The following is a 19,803-nucleotide window of genomic DNA, read 5'->3' on the forward strand; positions in this document are numbered from 1 at the left end:
AGCCATTGTTGACTGTAGCTGTGACGTTGGTTTTAAATTGGATTGGTGTGTTGATGGTAAAACGATGACTGACACAGGGCTTGTTGCAAGACTATTAGTTATAATACCCATATTATATATTTTTAATATTTTTGCTAATATAAGAGGTAGAACAAACGAGATACTGTTGAAAATTCACATTTCGAATCACCAAACAGGAGAGAATTTTCACATAATTCTGCTTAGAAGACTACAAACATTCATAGTTAGCATAAATTGTATCATTTTTATATTTTAGGCATCTTTAGCTGTTATTTTTTACGGTGAACCTTATCGGTTGAGGCTATACAACCTGGGGTCTTTTCTAAATGGAGTGTGCATATTCTGTGCATAAGTGGGTTCCTCTCACAGCCTAAACACAGAACCACAATTGTAAATTGTTTCAGTTGTGTTATATACATACATAAATATTTAAGTGGAATATTGACATTGTGTAGAGTGCAGGAAAATTCCCCAAAAATGTAAACATAGGCACTCAGTTCTTGGTAAAAAAACAACAAACATTTAAGTTGTCCTTGAATAATGACTATTTTTGAACTGTTCAACTGCATTGAAAAGCACACAATTAATCTGAACATCTATCTCCAAGATGAATTTATGCAAATTTCTGACGAGAGCTGCATTAAAAAAATAAATAACCACGAGGACAAACTTAGAAGCCAATACTTTCATCTTTATTAATCTTGTTCTCATTGTTTAAATAAATTTTTCTTCTGTAAAATCTCAAAACGAAAACACTGAACAGGAGTGTTAAAGCCTGTCTTAATTTAAAACAAATACACAACAACAAACCATTAAAAACGAACGGTAACGCTTACACTGTATCTGTAAACAACCCGCCCCTCCCCGCCCACTGCACACAGTTTGATAAGATTTGGCATGTCCATTTTTCTCAACGCATATGCCTTCAGCTCTTTGTGTCATTAAAATGTTTTTTTTTTTTTTTAATTATTGCAGGTCAGACAATAAAAAAAGACATATCTACTAAAAAACACTTCAAATGAAAAGGGAAAAAAAAGCATTAGTGCCAATATTTCTTAACACACAGTCAGCAGAATACCAAATGCACTCATAACATTTTTTTTTGTATAGACCTTCTGTATAAGTAAGCAGCCTTGCCCACATTATGACAGGCATTACCATGCGCACACACATCGTTGTCACATTCTCACACACATGCACAGCGACTGTGGTGGTTTATAATCCACTTACTTGGTCTCAGTCTCACTCATACTCATAGTGTGTGTGATGCCGCACGCAGCATCGACACGTGGAGAAATGCATCATAGCCTGAAAATGCCAGCAATTAAACATGTATCACTGCAACAGTAACAAACATGTTCGAGAACGAATAACAGAAAAAAAAAACAAACAAAAAAAAAACAAGAGTGCGTGAGATACAACAGTAGGAGGTCAGCATTTTTGAAAACAGATCAATGACTTTTTTTTTCTATTTTTTTTTCTCAAAATGTCACTATTCAAAAATTAAAATCATACATCCAAACGAAACAAGAAAACAAAAAACAAACTTAACATACACAGTAAGATACAGCCCTGATCTGGATCAGAGCCATTTTGCATGTGTTTGGATTCAATCTCTGTCTTTAAGGGGATGTGAATACAAACTGCGCTCCTCAGTGTTCTCTTATAATGATGAAGGTAATGCTGTTTACAGTGCCTGTCTGTCTGAAGGCTTCTCTGTATTTGGTGTGTGCATGTTCATGTAAATCGGTTAAAAAGTCCCCCTACTTACTAAGCACATCGCGATCCAGTCGAGTCTTTAAGACTCACTGACTTTTCATTTCTTTTTTTTTCTTTTTCATTCTTTTTCAGGTTTCAAGTCTAAGCAGTTGAAATCTTCATGTGTGGAAAAAAAGGCTGAATACACATCTAACAGTCCCTGCATTTGTTTTTTTTTTCATATATATAATAGCTTAAGTCTGGCCATGAGAATGTGTGTAAGCATGTCTCACATTTCTGCTTTAAGTGTGTGCACGTTAATATGCATACTAGTATATGTACGCACGGGTATGTATTCAGTACATCAATATGCATACCATGTAAATATGTGTGCCATATTAAGTACATATGTATCCCAGTGTATGCCCTATCAGTGTGTTCAAATCCAATCGTACTACTCGTTGGGCGGGCTCATCAGATGGAGTCGGCCCCTCCCCCCAGCAGGTCGCCAGGCAACAGTCCGGCGTCCATTTGGTGCCTTTCCTCCATTTGAGGTGCTCCCCACAGGCTGCTGCTCGGGTATCCTGCGTTTATGCCGCCCCACAGCCCAGACCGCCCACTCTCCACCCCGCTGACGCCTCCTTCCCCGGCCCCGTTGGTGCTCCACTGGGAGAATATCGCGAGCCCCGGTCCTTGGGCCGAAGACGCTTCCGAAGAAGCACCCGTACCGTCGAGACTCTGCCATCCGGAGCCGGACGACCTTTCCCCTCCGCCGCCACCATTTCCATTTCCGCCTGAAGACGAGCCCACGGCCGGTCGCTCACTCCCAGGGGAGCTCCCGCCGCTGCTGGCCACAGCCACGCCAGTTCCAGATGGACCGGGCGCGCCGTTGCCGGCCCCTCCTCCCGAGCCGGCCCCTTCGGCCTGGGAATGTGCAAAATAGCGCGCAACCTCTTCTTCACTCACAAACTCAGCCAGGATGGTGGTGTTTCCCAGAACACACCTGGAAGGCAAGTCAAGGAAGACATCTTTTAGGAATACAACATTATTCACTCATTAAGCTTCTCAAAGTTGTCTTGTATTATAACTAGGGCCGCAAACAACTATTTGACTTATGATTATCGATTGGAACTAATTTCAATTTAAGAAATCAAATCGATTAATAACGTCCGCTTAGACCATCCAGCAGAGGGTGCCGCTGGTCTTCCTAAAGCGGAGCCAGATGATGCAGAAATAAAGATGCCGGAGACATACAAGAACGAGAAAAAGAAACGTTCCAAATGGAGTCCAGTGCGAGATGCAAGATGCACCTTATATTTCAAAACGGTGCTAGGCCATGTCAAGACAACAAAATACAAAAAAATATATAAAATTATCAGAATATAGTCATAAAAGTGGGGAATTTAAAACAAGAGAAAACTCAGGTTCTGGCCGCTTATTAGTTGACTGATGAGATTAATCAACTTTTGATTAACTCATTAATCGGTAACTTCCTCTCTACTTACAACCATAAGGTCTAAAGAATTTATTGGGTTTCATTTTTATAAACAATATTTGAGAACCACTGGATCCACAGTGTCTGTGGAGCTGCTGGTGAACCTACATGTGAAGAGCACCCTGAGCCTTGGCCGCCTCCTGCCGGCTGTTATATCGAACCAGAGCGCTGCCCTGGGTTAGGCCCAGGTGAAAGGTCAGCAGGGGGCCGTGCTGCATACAGATAGTCCTCAGCGTGGAGCCGTCAATCTAGAATCAGAAGAAGAAGAAAAAAAAAAGAATGTTTGTTGTAAAACATTTCACCGGGTTCATTCAGTATTTGGCCAGAAAAGGTTGAGGAATGTTGGCGGTTGTGTAAGAATGGTTATGTAGAGGAAAAGCTCCGTGTTAATAATGCAGACATCGCACTTTGCATTAAATCCATTTATAATGTCTTAATCGTCATGGTGAGATAGAGCGCTACGTCTCCAGCGACATAATTGGTGTGCATTACTAATGTAAGCCCAGAAGTTATCGTCTTCATTTTTAAGCTTTTTGAGGAATGAAAAAGTATTTTCTGTTAATCCCAACTCATTAAATGGCTGAGTTATCTCTGCAGTCCAGCTCTAGCAGAGTCACCCTTTAGTCCGTTTGATCCGATAATACTTATTTTAGAGCTTGAGCATGAATATGCTTTTATCTAAACTATCCTATTTTCTTTGTTTATGGAAGTTGATGAGGTTGAATCCAAATCCAATTATCCACTTCAGATTTTTATAGGTGAGAAATTTGGAAAAGTCCAGGATTTTATTCCACTTTAAAATCACATAGTTTGGCTTATCACATAAAAGTTTGAGTTTGTGCGCAGCTTAAAGGGTGTTCCACTTTTGAAAGCGACTGCATTATTTTCACACAGTAAGCAGCTGCATCATAAAAACCACCCCAATGCAATCTCTTTAAAAATATGATAAAATTAGATTAAAAGTTGGTTATCAGTGAGCAACATTCAGGATTTTGCATATAAGGGATTGTAACTTTCTGTATCCCACAGATCTTTTATCAGAAAACCTTTTATGTGAACCTGACTAAATATAGTTTGTTTATTTAGATGACTGATTCAAAGATTGACGTTGACTAAAATATAGAGGTTACCGACAAGTAAATCTAACATGCCTCTGCTACTGTAATTATTGTTCTGAGTTAAATTTCCAAACAATGCTGGTATTTTTAGTCTCCTGTGTCCATGTGAGCGTCCTCTGTCCTTACCTGAGGGGTCAGGTTTCTCAGCAGCAGCCAGCAGCTGCTTCTAGAGGTACCATCACTCCAAGCTGAGCCTAGAAAAAAACAAACGCATAGCAGGAAGAGAGAGGAGTAGCATGATGAAACAGAAACACTGTCATGCTAACCATGCTAGTCAGAAGCTATGATACATGAAACCTTCTTTTCTTAACAGTGTAAAATCAAAACAAAAGCTGACAAAAAAAAAAAACGGTTATGAAACCAATTCTCTCTCCAAAGTACCTGACCCAAATCTTGACTCTTGATTCATCCCTCCCCAGCTCCGAGCCAACCGCGGACCTCCAGTTCCCCACGGGGAGGGCGAGGCCTGCTTCTGATTGGTCAGGCCAGGAGGGGGACGCGGCAGCTGCGAGCTGTTGCGATTGGTCTTCCATAATTTGTTTTGTCCGATGGGCTCTGGAGGCCAGCTGGGCTTGTACTCGGAGTACTTTCCTGGGAGTGGTATGGAGAGTGGGAGAGATAAATGAGTTATGAAATGCAAGTTACACAGAGGCATGTTGCAGACAGCAGATATGACAGCTTAGCAGACAGAAAACCTGGGGAAACTTTTCTAAAAAACAGAACCATGTACCATGTAGTGATTTGAATTCCAAATTAATGAGTAGGGAAAAAAAAGGGTTGAATGCAAAGAAGAAGCAAAATAGAAATCAGACCTGTGCTGTGTGCATTGCTGAGGGGGCTGTCTGAGGCACTGTAGGGCCAGGCACCAGGTGAAGGCAGCGAGGTGTTGAGGGAGGGGTTTGGCCCTGCAAACGGTTCAGACATCAGCAAAAAAAGTAACAGCCCAAATACTGAGCCATTAAGAAGATTTTCCTCGTGTGAGGGCTGCAGGAAACAGCAGGGCTGAGCTACAATACACAGAGCAGTGAAGCTTCAGCGATAAGGAGTGTTCTCTTTTTTTTTATTTATTCCTTGGAAATGTGGCATTTCCTTTAGAGTTTATCTAAAATCCTCACAGGATTTACAGTATGGCAACAGTTGCCGTTAGCTTGACCGGGTTAATTGGCTGCACCTGAGAGAGCACAGATTAACGGCACGCCTAGAGAGGGCAGATCCGCTTGTTGACGACTTTTAGTATTGAACGGCTGTCACAAAAAACTATTACCCATTTCAGTTGTCCGTTTGACGTTGCAGCTCAACAACCTGAATCAGAACATGAATTGGGGGCTTGTCCGGGATACGAACCTTGAGCCTCTTGCTTTTGGTAGCTACTCTTCAGCTTCAACGAGTTTTAGGAAAAAAGCTTAAAGGAATCTTTTTAATTGACATTTTATGGGATACACAGAAAACCTGAAAAGTTTGTAGAGTTAGTCCTGTATTTTAACTGTTCCGTTGTAAAAAAAAAAAAAAAGAAAAAAGAAAAAGAAAAAAAAAATCATGCGTTTCAATAGAAAATGGGGTCATTCCCTTTTGGAAGGAACCTCCACCCAAATCAGATACATTTAATTTAGGCTTTTATATTCAAAAATACTTTAATTTTAATAAAAGGTTTCTTTCTATTTTATGATTATGTGTTGCTTTCTGTTAAGCCATCACATAAAATCCTGATATTTGGTTATAATGTGAACAAGGCTAAGAGGTTTGATAACATTTTCATGATGAAGCAAGAAAACTTCAGAAAATCTTGTTAAGCTACCAGGGCACTATAATGTCTCTGCCTGTCTTAGTAAATTATTTATATATATATATATATATATATATATAAAAACATTTTAAAACCTTGACTATATAATAAATACAATATAATCCAATAGCAACCAACAGTACATGTGGTATAATAAGAGTTTATCATCTTCCAGTTGGTCAAAACATCATTTTTAGAGTTAGTACATCATGTACTTTTGTCTCAAGGATAATATGTAAACACTCAAACCAGGAACTAAAAACTGGAAGACATTTGGCAGTGAATTACCTATATTGTCTCGTAGTAATGGGTGGTCCGGATCATTGAGATTTGGGGATGCTGGGGAGCCGAGGACTCTGCCAGGGGTCATATAGGGGTCGGACTCTGGGTCCCCAGTGCTCTGGATTCCTTTCCATGGCACACCGGGCTGGAACTCTGTCACAACAGAAACATGAGTAGCTTAAATGATGCGGGTAATTTGCATGTATTAAGATTTAAAGCCTTGGCTACGTTCTTAAATCCTCAGTGTTCATTGATTCTGAATTACAATCCTTAATCTACTGTTATTTAACTTTAAGGCTGAAACAATCAGATTATTTGTGATTAATTGAATATTGAAATAATTGTAAAAAAAAATTGCATTCAATCGTTAACCGGCTGGAAAAACAGTATACCATGAACAGTAATTAAGCCAAAACTGTACAAAAATATGTATACATTTAAGAAAAAAAAATTCTGTAAATACATTCTACCCAGAACTCCTAGTTTTAGCTTCACCCGATTCATCTGTAAAAAAAAATAGTCTTCTCATAAGAACTTTTTGCTATCAAGTTACTGAATAGTTAAAGAAAACAAAAAATCAATTAATCTACAAATAATCAAGGATACACTAAATGAAGGTTGTGTTATTACATTTTAAACAATGAAGCATTTTCTTATTTAAAAAGGGAATTGATTTCTTTATTTTTGATATTGTGTAAATAAAATACTGCAGTGGATCAATAAAAAAAATCTGCAGAATGTGCCAATTTATAAATTCAATTACTAAAATAATTGAAGGTTGCAGCTCTATTTAACTTCTAAAAGCATAAGTGTAAAGTTTTTCTCAGACTGTCACTGATCCTGTAAGATGAAAACAGATCAAATGATGAAGAAGCAGCAGCATGTCCACACCTGGAGGCCAGCTTGAAGTGGCAGGTTTGTTTCCCATCTTACTACCAGGAGTTCGGTGCCAGCTGTCTGCAGAGCCCTGAGGTGGGATCCCTAAACCTTCACTGCCCAGCATTTCATACTGGGAGTACGGAGACCCTCCTCGAACCTTTATCGTACTGGGTATAGGGCCTTGCGGATAGCAAAAAAAAAAAAAACACAAAACAGCTTTAGTCATTTGCTGCGTCATGCTCAGATACACTGTGAATGGCGAGTGAGTAATGAAGTCGAGGCGACAGCAGCGGAGGTGTGACATTTGGAGATGGAGGGGAAAAAACATCGCAGTGGGAACCATCTGTTGGCCTACCGTTCTTGTGAAGGGCTGTGTCTGGAGGGGACGGAGCAGGGGAATGTCCCTCCATCATCCATTTAAAGCGGGACTGTTGTCCACTCATGTCCTTCATGCCCCCCATCATGGGACTGAGTTCTAGTGTCGACAGGTTGCCACCAGCTGTGAGCCCTGACCAGAAAAAGAAAAAAAAAAAAAAAAACATCCTGGATCAAGCATCGACTCCGGCTGACAGGTGAGTAAAAACATCAGCTGTCTGGAGGAACGTACCAGAATACATTCCTTGTGATTTGGCATGAAGATCTGATAAGGGACCCCCCATTCCAGTGTGTGGGAGGGGGTCTACCATGGATTGTTTAGACACACCTCCTCCCAGGTGAGAGGGGGACAGCTTGGAGTTCCCTCCTCCAGGTGTTGCTCCTCCAACTCCAACCTGCTGCTGCTGCCTCTGCTGGAGAATCGCCATGATCCTCGCCAGCTGAGAAGAAAGAAACACAAAGGAAGAAGAATGAGAAAATGTGCAAGTACCGTAATTTCTGGACTAGTTAGCGCACCTGAATATAAGCTCCACCCACTGAGAAACAAGAAAAAAAAGACACATATTGGCTGCACTTGTCTATATACTTGCTTAGACACGTTTTCCAGTCGATTTTATCTTGTGTTTTATTAACTTTATATTATAATCCTTTTTTTATCAGTAGTTCTACAAATCAAAAGCACACTAAAGTCTGGGTACTTGTGTACATTGCCTGTATCTGCAACATCAGTCTTGCATAATTCAGATTTTGAACTGGAACTTAATTAAGGGTCATCCAGAATCATCCAAAGCGATGAAATGGCTTTTAACCCCACCGTCCAATCAGACAACCTCTCATGTCTTCACTTGTTTCACTGCTGCAGTGGCTAACGCTTTAGCAAACAAATAAAACTGTCTTCACTCAGCAACCATCACTGTGAACCTCATCGTGTAGTCGTGTCGCTTAGCAACACAATAACCTAACTCAACCCGCTGAAACTTAAGGGGTGGGGGACAAAAACGCAACCATAACAACCCTCTCCGGAGGAGTCTGTCCACGGAGGCGCCACGCCTTGCTCTGCAACACTTCTGAATGTCTCTGGATGACGTCGGCTAACCGTGGCAGCCCTGATAGAGTGGCCTCTTCTTTGTTGTGTGATCAAGGAAGAGCAGCTGAACCAAAGATGTGTATGATTAAAAAGATCTCTGAAAAGCTCACCTGCTGCGGGTCTGTCTGCTGCCTGAGAGGCTGAGGTTGGGGGAACTTCCTCTGGTTCTGCAGGAGCTGCTGTTGTTGCTGCTGCTGCTGCTGCTGTTGTATCAGCAGCTGACAAGCCTGCCACAAATGATGGCAAGAAACATTTTGTAAAAATCAACGTTCAACAATCGCTTGAACGGCCGATTCGTTCTTGAGAAAGGGTCGCCAGCGGGTGACTCATGTTGGTGAGCTGCGTAACGTTTTAGCGCGTACCAGATGGAACTGATGCATTTGGGGGTAAATGTTGCTGAGCACTGCAAGCTGCTGCGGGGAAATCTGAGGCGGGAACACTCCTCCGCCAACACTTCCAACGCCGCCGACACCTCCCACTCCCCCTACGCTGCCACCAGGAGAGGGCATCTGCTTCAGCATGGGACCCGGCACCTGTAGGGTAAAAACAAAAAAGAAAAAAAAAAACAAAGCGAGAGATGACATGTAAAATGGGGGCTTGGTGACACTGAAGTGAATCATAATAAAAAAACAAAAACAAAACAGAATCGAATTGATTCCAGGTGCTTTGGGAACGTTATGTACTTTTGTCACTAAACAGTTGAAATGCGCCACAGTCTAAAGGCGCTGAGGAATGAAGAAATAAGGAAAATGTAACATAAAATTTTGCTGCACTATAAATTGTCCCAGTGATTATTGAAAAAAGATAATTTTGTCGTTTTGAGACCATTTTCAAGAAATTTATTGATAATGATTTAACAATCCAATTTCGCCCAATCAAAGATCAATGAACAGCAACGGCTTAGACCTGACCAACTGAACAAAGAAAAATCACTTTATGTTGTCATTGTTTGCACAACGTTGCGATATTTAAATATTTACAGCTGCAAGTGCAAGCCACTTTTGTTTATGACCGTCTCCATATCAACAACTCTGAATCCAGCTGGTGTGAAACCTGCATCCTGATGCTCTGGTGCATTTCTGAGTTAAAACCAGAATCAATAATGAACGTAGCGGAGAACATCGCAGCCCAGGTTACCACGGGAACCAAACAAACAACTAAAAGAAATTGCGATGACTATGACTCTCATTGGGCACCATAAAAATTAGTGGTACCAGCGACATAAAGCGACATGTTTTGTTTTTGGATGGCAAAAAGAAGAAGACGACGATGGAGGACAGCCAACCTGAGCAGACAGGAACTGATGAGGCACTTGAGCCCGTAACCCTGGGGACGTGTTCATCGAATGCATGCCAGGCTGGTGCATCCCTCGAGGCTGAGACATCCCTCCTCCACCTGCAACAAACACTCCATGGCCACCCATCTGGAACAACAACGCACCACCGACCATTAGGAACTCTGTGCTGAGAGTCAAACTAAAGGCTTTGAACAGTTTCAAGTGACTTGTAATTTTAATGTAATGTTGAAATTATGTAAATACAGCATAATAAGACTCTTGCCTTATCACCGTAGGGTCCCATGTCACCAGGGCCCATGTCTTTGGAACTAGGCATGCGGTACCCTCCTCCGCTTCGTCCTCCTCTTCGCATCTCTCCATTGTAGTCATTTATTCCTCTCTTGTCCCCGTCCATCTTTTTATCCACTCCCGGATCATCACCCTAAGAAAAAAATTATAATATAAATGTTTTTAATGATAACTTCTTATAAAAGCGAACTGGTTTGGGATTTTTGGAGAACTTCTTACCAGAAGACCCATGTTGGAAAACTGGCGTGATACTGGATTCATCCAGCTGTCGCCTCCTCCACTCTGTAAGAAACCCAAACATTGCTCTCAATCACAAACAAGCATAAAAAGTTTTAAAAATAGTTATTTTTCAATAAATAATGTACATGGTTAAAAAAAAAGGAGAAAAACAAGATGGACGCAACATGAAACATCTATCGTGTGATTATCTGTTTTGGATTGAAAGACTGTCGACAGTGTCTTTGTTTCCATCAATGTGGGAAAAGAGTAAAAAACAAAGTGAAAAAATAAGTAAGTAGAAGAAAGAAAATAGTTCTGTTCCAGAAAGGTCACCCTGTTCCTAACCTTAATGTTTCCTCTCTTCCCAGCATGACTCTGACCCCAGCCTCCAGAGTTAAACGATGAGCCGCTTCCCTGAGAACCCGCGCTGTTCCAGACTCCGCCGCCACCGCCGTCCTCGTCGTCCTCCCAGCTCGGGTGCCGGGACGCGGCGATGGAGCTGTCGCCCTTCCCGCCCCAGCTGTCCACTGACTTCACTCCTGCAACAAAAACAAACCAAGACGGCTTAAAAAGCAGCCCAGTCTAGAGATTATTGAGAAGTACTGGGTATTGGTGCTAAAAAGTGGATTAAAATCTTCGTAAAGCCACTGGAGCTACATAAATGAATGTTTCGGTTCCTACCAGGTTTGCTGGGGTTGGGTGAAGGGTTCCTCCAGCCAGCTGATTTGCTGGAGTCGTCCGGTTCTCCCCAGCCAGTCGCAGAGTCCGACGTCTGGCCCCAAGTCCCTGTGCCATCATCCACGCTTTGTGCAGCTCCGCCCCACATGCCTGTAAAGGAATTGAACATTTAGCTTTATAGTTTGCTATTGAAACGGACACCTTGTAATCAGTCCCGATTGTTATTCTGCTTCCCTTACCCACTGCTCCACTGCTGGGGTTGGAGTTGATGCTGTGCTGCCGTCTCGGAGGCTGTTGTTGTATCGCTGGCGGCGGCGGCGGCGGACCCTGTGGGCCCTGCGGGCCTTGATTTGACCCCGGCGTGGTGCTGTTCTTGTCCCACAGGTTCACATTCTTGTTGTTGTGGCGCGATGGGTCTCCCCAAGCTGACGTGCCGTCGTCGATCTCCATCTTCCGGCTTATGGACTGAGGCGACGGTTCCTCCCAGCCGCTGGGCTCCAGCGGGTCCCCCGCACCCCCAGAGATTTGAGGAATTGGGCCAGAGGTCCACCCCAAACTTTGGTTCTGGTTCTTTGAAAGCTGAGCTCCGCCTCCGACACTCGGCTGGCTGTTCCACCCCCCAGGTGATTGCTGCTGCTGTTGATGATGATGATGATGATTTTGGGCTTTCGTTGGTGCCGCTTGGCTGTTTGGTATCTGTGCTGCGTTGGGTTTGGCGCCCCCCCAGTCCTGGTGGGATTTGCCTCCACCCACATCTCCTCCACTGCCCCACCCTCCTCGCTGAGATCCCCCTTCGTCCACGTTTCCCCAGGAGGATCCCTCGTCGGAGTTGCTTCCGACTCTACTCCTCCCGTCTCCCCACCCGGCCCCAGAAGCAGAGTCTCTCTTGCCCCATTCCTCTCCCCAACCACCCGTTTCTCCTCTTGTAGATCCCTTCCACCCCCCTTTTCCTTTGCCTTCTGCTCCGTCTCCCCACCCGCTACCCTGTTGTTCAAAGTCTTGCCAGTTTTTCCTTCCTCCTCTGTGACCTCCCCACTGCTGGTCGTCCGTCCTCCATCCTTTGCCCTCTTTTTCAGGTGGCGGTTCCCCCCATCCTCCAGCTGCCTTTCCTTGACCGCCCTGCATGTCGTCTTCCGGCGATCCTGGCTTCCTCATGGTGCTGCTAGGCATAAAAGGACCACCGGTGGACTGCGTAGCGCCACCCTCCCAATTATCCCTGGGCGTAGGAGGGCCAGAGTTTAGGCTGCCGGACGACGCATCATTGGACGCAGAACCGCTCTCGGAGGGGTACCTGGAGCTGCGGATGGTGGTAGTGTTTATGGTTGCTGATGAGAATGCAGAGGAAGATGAAGGGTTTCTTTCGTTTCTGTTCCCTACACCTTTTGAGGTGTCCAGGTCCCAGGCCACGTTCTGCTTGATCTGAGTCTGGCCCCAGCCCGTGTTGGACAGAACCCGGGGGTCCAGATCGGATCTGTTGAGCATGCTTAGTAAGGCCACGTCTGCCCCGGAGGACTGGTCGGAATGGTGCCGTGCGGAGTGATCCTTCTGTCCGCCTCCACTTCCAGCGACGGATCCACCGCCGCTTGACGACGAATGTCCCCCGCCGCCTCCGACAGCTCCACCCGGCCCTCCCCACTCCCCGACTGTCCCGTCTCCACCTTCCATCCCTTTCTGATTGTCCCAAGCTTTTGTCATAGTTGCTAAGTTTTGCGAGGCAGAGTCCTCTAAACAGCCGCCGCCACCGCTGTCCGTGCTGCTGCTGATGCTGCTGCTTCCATCCACTTCTCCTCCGCTTCCTATTGCTAAGTTAATAGAACCTACACTTTCTGCGGTACCGCCCCAATTCACTTCTGTACTTCCTCCTTCCCAAGCTCCCTGAGATACAACTGGGTTGGTTGACCCCCCGCCATTCCCCTTGCCCCACCCGGCTTTGTCATCCTGGCTACCAAACCTCCAAACGTTCCCTTCGTGCCCCTGAGCTCCAGTACCCCCTCCGCCCCACCTGTCTGCCTGCGAGGCACCAGTGCCAGATTCGGAAGTCACCGGAGGCATGGCGCTCCAAGATGACGAGGCAGCAGAGGAGGAAGACAGAGACCCAGAAGTATTTGCCTCACCTTCACCGCCAACCTCACAGTTTCCCTCGTTGACGCCTTCCTGATTTGGTCCCGCTTCTCTCCCCGCCCCGCCCGAACACGGCTCTGGCCCTGGATTGCCTAAGTGCTGCTGCTGTTCTCCAGTCTTGGCCCCCACAGCGGTTTCAGTGTGCTGCTGGTAGAGACCAGTTTGATTCACAGATGAAAGTGTCTGAGTGGTGATGACAGTGGTGCTGGCAGAGAATGAGGAAGCTGAAGTCACGGACGAGTGTTGCGATGAGGCGCTACAAGCCGGAACGGAGGTCCCGCTCTGCCCCAGGGCGGGCCAGGCAGACGGGTTCACATTAGGGTTGAAATTGGCACCAGGTACGCTGCTGCTGCCACCCAACGGGCTCTCCTGAGGCCCAGGAAGAAGATGGGAGACTTTGGAATTGTAAGATGCTGCCGAGCCTTGGCCTACCTCCACTTGGGACGCGGCAGAGGAGACCCACACACCACTTGGCTGAGCACATTCAATAGGCGAGGAAGAAGAAGAAAGAGGAGAAGAGCGAGGTGGGGAAAGATTGTCCATGTTCCCTTCTCCTCCTCCTACTCCTCCTGCAGTTCCCCCCTTCTGCTGCATGTTTCTCTCCCCCCATGAGGCACTACTGTTGTTGTTACCAGGGCAGTCCTGCTCCTGCATCCCTCCTCCGGCCCCTTCAGAACTCAGTTTGGGGCCAGCAGTGATGCTAGGCCAGTCATCCAGGTCAGTCCCATCCATAAACACCTTCCCGCAGCCCTGAGAGGAGGACTGGCCGCCGGAGCCGGCCCCCCATGTGGAATTTGCATAAGTTGAAGTAGTAGTAGAAGACGACAGAGCAGCAACACAAAATGAGGATGAGGTGGGGGGTGAAGGGGAGGATGAACCCACGTTGGAATCTGTGGACAGAAGTTAAAGAAGTTATTGTAACTGGGAGTTTAATATAACATTTCAGATGTTGGGTTCCTCCAGTTTTCAACCGAATCTATTGAAGGATACGACAGTTGGTCAGTTTTATTCCGAGTTTCTGTGGAGGATAATAATACGGGGAATAATTTTGATAAATCTGATTATTTGAATTAAGGCTGCACCAAGGAATCGGCACAGGCTTCCTTAATGTTTGGTGATTCTTGCATGTGAAATCAATCTTATCTACCTTCACAAAGGTCTGAAAATCAGTCACTTTTCCTTTTAGCTCTGCCCTGAGGGAGAGCTGACCGACTGACTCACCCACCAGGTCACGCCTGCACATGTGCCGCTAACAATAGTCGTCTCACTGCTGCCGACTTAGCAACTTTGTTACTATATTTAGCAACTTTTCAGGCAAAAGAAATTGATATCGGAAAAAAAATTGGAATCGGTATGTCAGGCTCATTAAATATTGGTGATCGGCCAGAAAAGGGCAATCGGTGCGCCCCTTATTAGAACAACACTGTGATTTATTTTTCAAAAGGCATTCAGAATGTTACTTCTACAAAGTTCCCATTTATGGAAAACCGCTTTTCTCTAGATTTATGGTTTCAGATAAAATCAGCTAAACGTACATCAAAATACAGAAATTTGCATGTTTAATCTTTCTGCTCTATACCTGGTTGCCTTTAGCCTCACCTGTATTTCCGTCGGCGTTTGCATTGGGGCTTTCTGCCCCCTGTAAGGATGGGGCAACATCCCAGCCACTGCCTCCTCCCACCCCTCCCGTACTGCTTTCCCCTCCCCCCAACAGCATGGAGGACAGCGGCGGCTGGCCCCTCTTCAGTAGCACTTTATGGTCCTGCTGGCAGCGAAATCGCGGTGGTACTTCTCTAGACATGTATCGCTGCTGCTGCTGCTGTGAACTCTGACTTCCAGAAGGAGACGAGGCGGAGGCGGAGGAGGGCTGTCCGTTGGCCACAGCAGTTCGCTGCTTTGCATTGTTCCCGCCACCAGGAGGGACTTGGGTGGAACCCCCACCTGCACCAGGACTGGGGGACGACGGGGAAACGGGGCCAGGGCTGGGGGACGCTGAGCCTGGGGTGGCGAGCGGCTGGGAACAGGAGGGCTTGGCTGGTTCTGGCACTGAAATGTCAGAAAGGCTCGTTTACGACATCGGAATTAATGTAAGATTCACAACGAGGACCGTCAATTTTGTTGGTTTGAGACCATTTTCAAATCATATGGTATAATAATGCAAGTTTGCTCTCTCAAATACCAATAAACTTTTAATTTAGCAGGAAACAGATAACACTGGAACTGGAACCAAAATAAAAAGACAATAAACAGAAATAAAAACCAAACACAATCAAAGTCATACATAAAATGGATCGTGGCATCTCTGCAAACAAAATGCAAATAACAAATCTCATTTTATCATGCGATTAATTAATTGCGAGTTTTATTCACAATGTTAATGCAGAGCAAATCTCTACATTACCCAAGATAATGTAAGCCATGAATAATAAAGTCGCGATTTAAAATATTTATATATATATTTACCTTTGATTTTCTGTTCTGGCACCTAAAAGAAGAAACAGATACATTAAAAAATCATTTAAAACATCATGCTTTATTCATAAAACAGCATAAATGGTACACTTTCAAATGGTTCCAAGCAGAAATCCTTAAAGATCCTCAATATCTTTCGCTAGTCTTTGGATCTGTGCCTTTACCTGGAGAAAAATCTACGGTAGCTGCACCAAACTCTTCTAAACTTCCTTCTATTTTATGTCTACAATCTTTCACAATCTCAGAATAAAAATAGAAAACCCCAATAAATCTCGCATGTAAAGATAAATAGTTACCAATACAGCAAAGCTAAAAAAATACAACTCCGAGTAAAAAATAAAATAAAATTATTTCTTTCCTACTTGGATAAATGATCTTAATTTCCTCTACAAGTAGTTAGAATTTGACAATTTTGGTCACAAATATAAAATAAACTGTTTAGTTTATCGTCTATAAGACGCCCAGGTATGAATGAACACACTTTGGTGTGAGCCCGATTCAACTTCTGCTTTTATTATCTGGACAAATCAGTCAGACTGAAACCGTTTTGACTAATCAGAAACATTTCTAGATCCATTTTAAAATATCATTTCACCTCAACTACGTTTTTTAAAATTTTATCATTCTTTAACTAACTGAAAATACACAGCAGGAGCTCCAGGCCGACCTTCTGAGAGGTTTCCCTTTTCTTTTTCTCTTCTTTCTTCTTTTTCTTGTCTTCCATGAACTGCTGTTCCCCTTCTTGATTCTCCTGCCTGCGAAAAAGAAATGCACACATTCAATTATTCATGCTATTAATGCCACTGCAGTTCAGACGCACATGCGTCCGAGTCGCGCCGTCTTCATAAACAAGCGGGACGTTTCGACGCGTTCATCAGATCGTCTCCGACAATGTCAGCGTCGTAAAGAGAGAGAGAGAGAAAAGGTAACCGGGGCTAGACAACTTAGAGAGCAGGCCTTGGTACTCTGGCGCTGAGTTGCATAATTCATTAACCAGCAAACCATTGCAAGTCCAAATGGCAGACAGTGCAGACTGCAGGAAAAAAAAACAAGCAAAAAAAAAAAAAAACACACACGCGTGGACTCGTACGTTTCTGAAAAAGCCGATGTTGGATGCATTCTAGCAGCAGAGGATAATTGTTTTCATGTGAGCTTATCACAGGTGAGTCAGCTGAGGAAAAGAGAAAATTTACAATGAGAAGATTTTCTTTTTAAAAGAAAATTTCACCAGAAACCCAAAAGTTTCTGAGACCTCAGTAGAATGTTGATCTGCAATTATTTCATTTAATTCATAAAGAAAATTAAAAATTGTGACTCCTTTAAGTCTTCTGTAAGAAATGTTATGCAAGAAAAGAAACCTTTTAACTGCTACACTGACCTAGACAGCACGTCCTGTTATTGGAGCTCAGCTTGTGGACACATCAGAATACTTTTTGTGCGTTTTATGTCGCAGCAAAACTATCCATTTTTTTACGTTATCCCAAGTGCAACATAATTGAATTTCTTTTTTTAGACGCAGGCGTTTGGAGCGGAAGTATTCGAGACCCCTGAATGCCCGTCGTTTAAAACGACAGACTACAATGCATGTTGGGGGATTTTAGTATTTTAAAATGTAGTGCACGAATGTGACATGGAAAGAAAAAAGGTTTTACTTTCTAAATTGAAAAATAAATAATCTGAAAAGTGTGGCATGCTTTAGCAGGGACATAGCTCTTTATTTGTTGGGGTATGTCTCAAACGGAGTTTTGTGGATCTAATCCAAGTCAAACTGGAAAGAGAGCATCAGTTTGACTCTTGCTAGTTTGATTTTTCTCCAAACTTTGACTGGGCCATTCAAACACCTGAAGTGGTGTTTGAATATACTGTGATCGAAAGCTTCCAGGTGTAGCTATTGCTGCTTTTAGGGTCGATGTCCTGCTGGAAGGTGAACCTCTGCCACAGTCTCAACTATTTTCCCCTCATTTTTCCACTCCAGCCATCTTCCCTGTCGCTGATAAAGTAAAGCTTCCCCACAGCATGATGCCGCCACCTCCACCTCACGCTGTGGAGATGGTGTGTTTTAGGTGGTGTGCAGTTGTCAGTGCTCTACAACAGTATTCTGCATTTAGTTCAAAAGCCCTATTTTGGTCTTTGAATGGGTTTCTTTCATTTTTTGTTCTCACCACTCTTCACAGGAAGATTTGTGCCAGCTGTGCCGCACTGTTTCCATTTTCAGATGGTGGAACGGCTGAACTTTGCTCCACAAAAAGCTCAAACTACCCAAAGGTGAAACATGCTGGCCATTTAAGTGACTTCTTAAGAGAGATGGTAGAGCTGCAATTTATTTGGGGGCATCAGGGGAAAAGTGGTCTCAATGGAAATACATGCAACACTTTCCTTTTTTTCCCCTCCAAAATAAAAAAATAAAATAAAAGTCAGGTTCCACTTTCCTTCTTCAAAACTATGCACCACATTCTGTTGTCCTATTACATAAATCCAATTTAAATTCATTTAATTTGTTGTGCTAGTGACAAAAAGTTACTTTCGCAAGCCGCCGTCGTTCAACCGTTTCAGCTTGTTTAGATGCACCTAATTAGCACAATGTTTACGTTGCTAGCGCAAGCTAACTGGATAGCTTGTGGGTTTAATCCGCCACTATGTAAAATACGACATGTCTTCACATTGTTTTTAAGTGCACGCGAGCAGCCGCAGGAAAAAAATTATTAACCTCATTTAAATAACACGCTAACGAGGAACAGTGGAGGTTTGGGGGTAGCTGTCGACAAGAGCAGCTTTACTCAAAGAAGCTCAACATGGTCCCCCGTGAAGCAGCGGCTGAGCACCGTCCTCTGACCCACAGAGCCGGGGTTAGAGGCGGCGAGCTGTCAGGGAGCAAGGTGTCTCCCTGCGGCTCCGCACAGCCACATCCTGAACGCAGCCGACAAACACCAACGTCACGTTAACTTACTAACAATATGCCTCTTGTTCTCGTTCTCCCTCCTACACACATTTTGCAATTAGACCCTCGACAACCTTTTAAGCTTTTCAAGTGAGAGGCGGGTTAGCAGGCTGCCCGGGTGCTGGGCTCCAACATTTGCCAGGGCCAAATTTATACGACGAAACTTGTATGACGTTTGTCCAAGCGAAGCTACCCTAAAACAGCGTTGTAGCTCGCCGTGTGAATGAAGGAACAGCTGCGGGTTTAGCTGCGTCATATGCGATGAGGAAAGACTCCCGGAGCGCATAAACATTCAAAACGGTAATTACTCACCTCGGGAATCACACAGGACATAAAGTGCTTCTGTGCAAATATTCTTGCAGACCCACCGCTAGCAGGCTAGCAAGGTAGCTAGCCTAGCGAGCTAGTTCTTCGAGGCTTTCAAGGCTAAATTGAATAAGAAATGACATCACCGGCAGGCGAAAAAATGTTAATCGTAGAAAAAGTGGAAAAAAACCGCAACTACCCTTTTTTGCGCAAACGTAGTTCTCAAGCTGTAAACAAAAAATACATATCCTCTTGATGACTGTCTATCGCTGTGTGATCGGTTAGTTTACTATCGGCCATTTTGCTTCTCTGTGGAGGTTCAGCCAGTGTATTATATCACCAGGCTGCTTGTTGATCAGAGAGGGGAGGAGGAGCACGGCGAGATCGGCTGTGGACCAGCAGAGGGCGCCTTTGAGCTATGAGCGCCTTCCGCGAGGGTAGCAATTATACGTTTGGTCCACCAGAGGGCGCGTTTACCTTTAGTAATGCACCCAGAACGAAGAAGAGTGTTATTAGAATGGTGAAGACTGAAATTATTTAACATATTTTTAAGTAACTTCCATCAGTTATAATAATATATTAATATTATTATTTAATTGTATAAATATATTTATATATTATTCACATATATAAATTGTTTTATAATTGATATTTATATTATTTTCCTTAGGGACCAGTATTGATATCAACACATTTTAAATTAGTTTATACAGAGACACTACTATAACTACTATTACAAAACTTCG

The 19,803-nt window shown here is 43.9% G+C and overlaps 1 protein-coding gene across 1 annotated transcript; it reads right to left on the bottom strand.

Moving 5' to 3' along the window:
- Positions 1–691: 691 nt before the first annotated feature.
- LOC103468447 (trinucleotide repeat containing adaptor 6B) lies at positions 692–19,395 on the bottom strand. Its single transcript, XM_008415545.3, has 21 exons — positions 19,064–19,395; positions 16,481–16,568; positions 15,805–15,826; positions 14,941–15,387; positions 11,460–14,231; positions 11,224–11,370; positions 10,888–11,081; positions 10,543–10,605; positions 10,298–10,456; positions 10,024–10,161; positions 9,101–9,271; positions 8,849–8,965; positions 7,884–8,091; positions 7,632–7,784; positions 7,289–7,456; positions 6,404–6,550; positions 5,145–5,237; positions 4,714–4,923; positions 4,459–4,526; positions 3,323–3,462; positions 692–2,722 (listed from the first exon to the last, which is right to left on the bottom strand). The coding sequence occupies exons 2-21, from the start codon at positions 16,535–16,537 to the stop codon at positions 2,194–2,196; spliced, it is 6,003 nt and encodes a 2,000-aa protein (XP_008413767.2). The 5' UTR covers positions 16,538–16,568; positions 19,064–19,395; the 3' UTR covers positions 692–2,193.
- Positions 19,396–19,803: the final 408 nt, after the last annotated feature.

This window comes from Poecilia reticulata, chromosome 8 (assembly GCF_904066995.2).
Source record: "Poecilia reticulata chromosome 8, P_reticulata-male-v2, whole genome shotgun sequence".
NCBI lineage: Eukaryota > Metazoa > Chordata > Actinopteri > Cyprinodontiformes > Poeciliidae > Poecilia > Poecilia reticulata.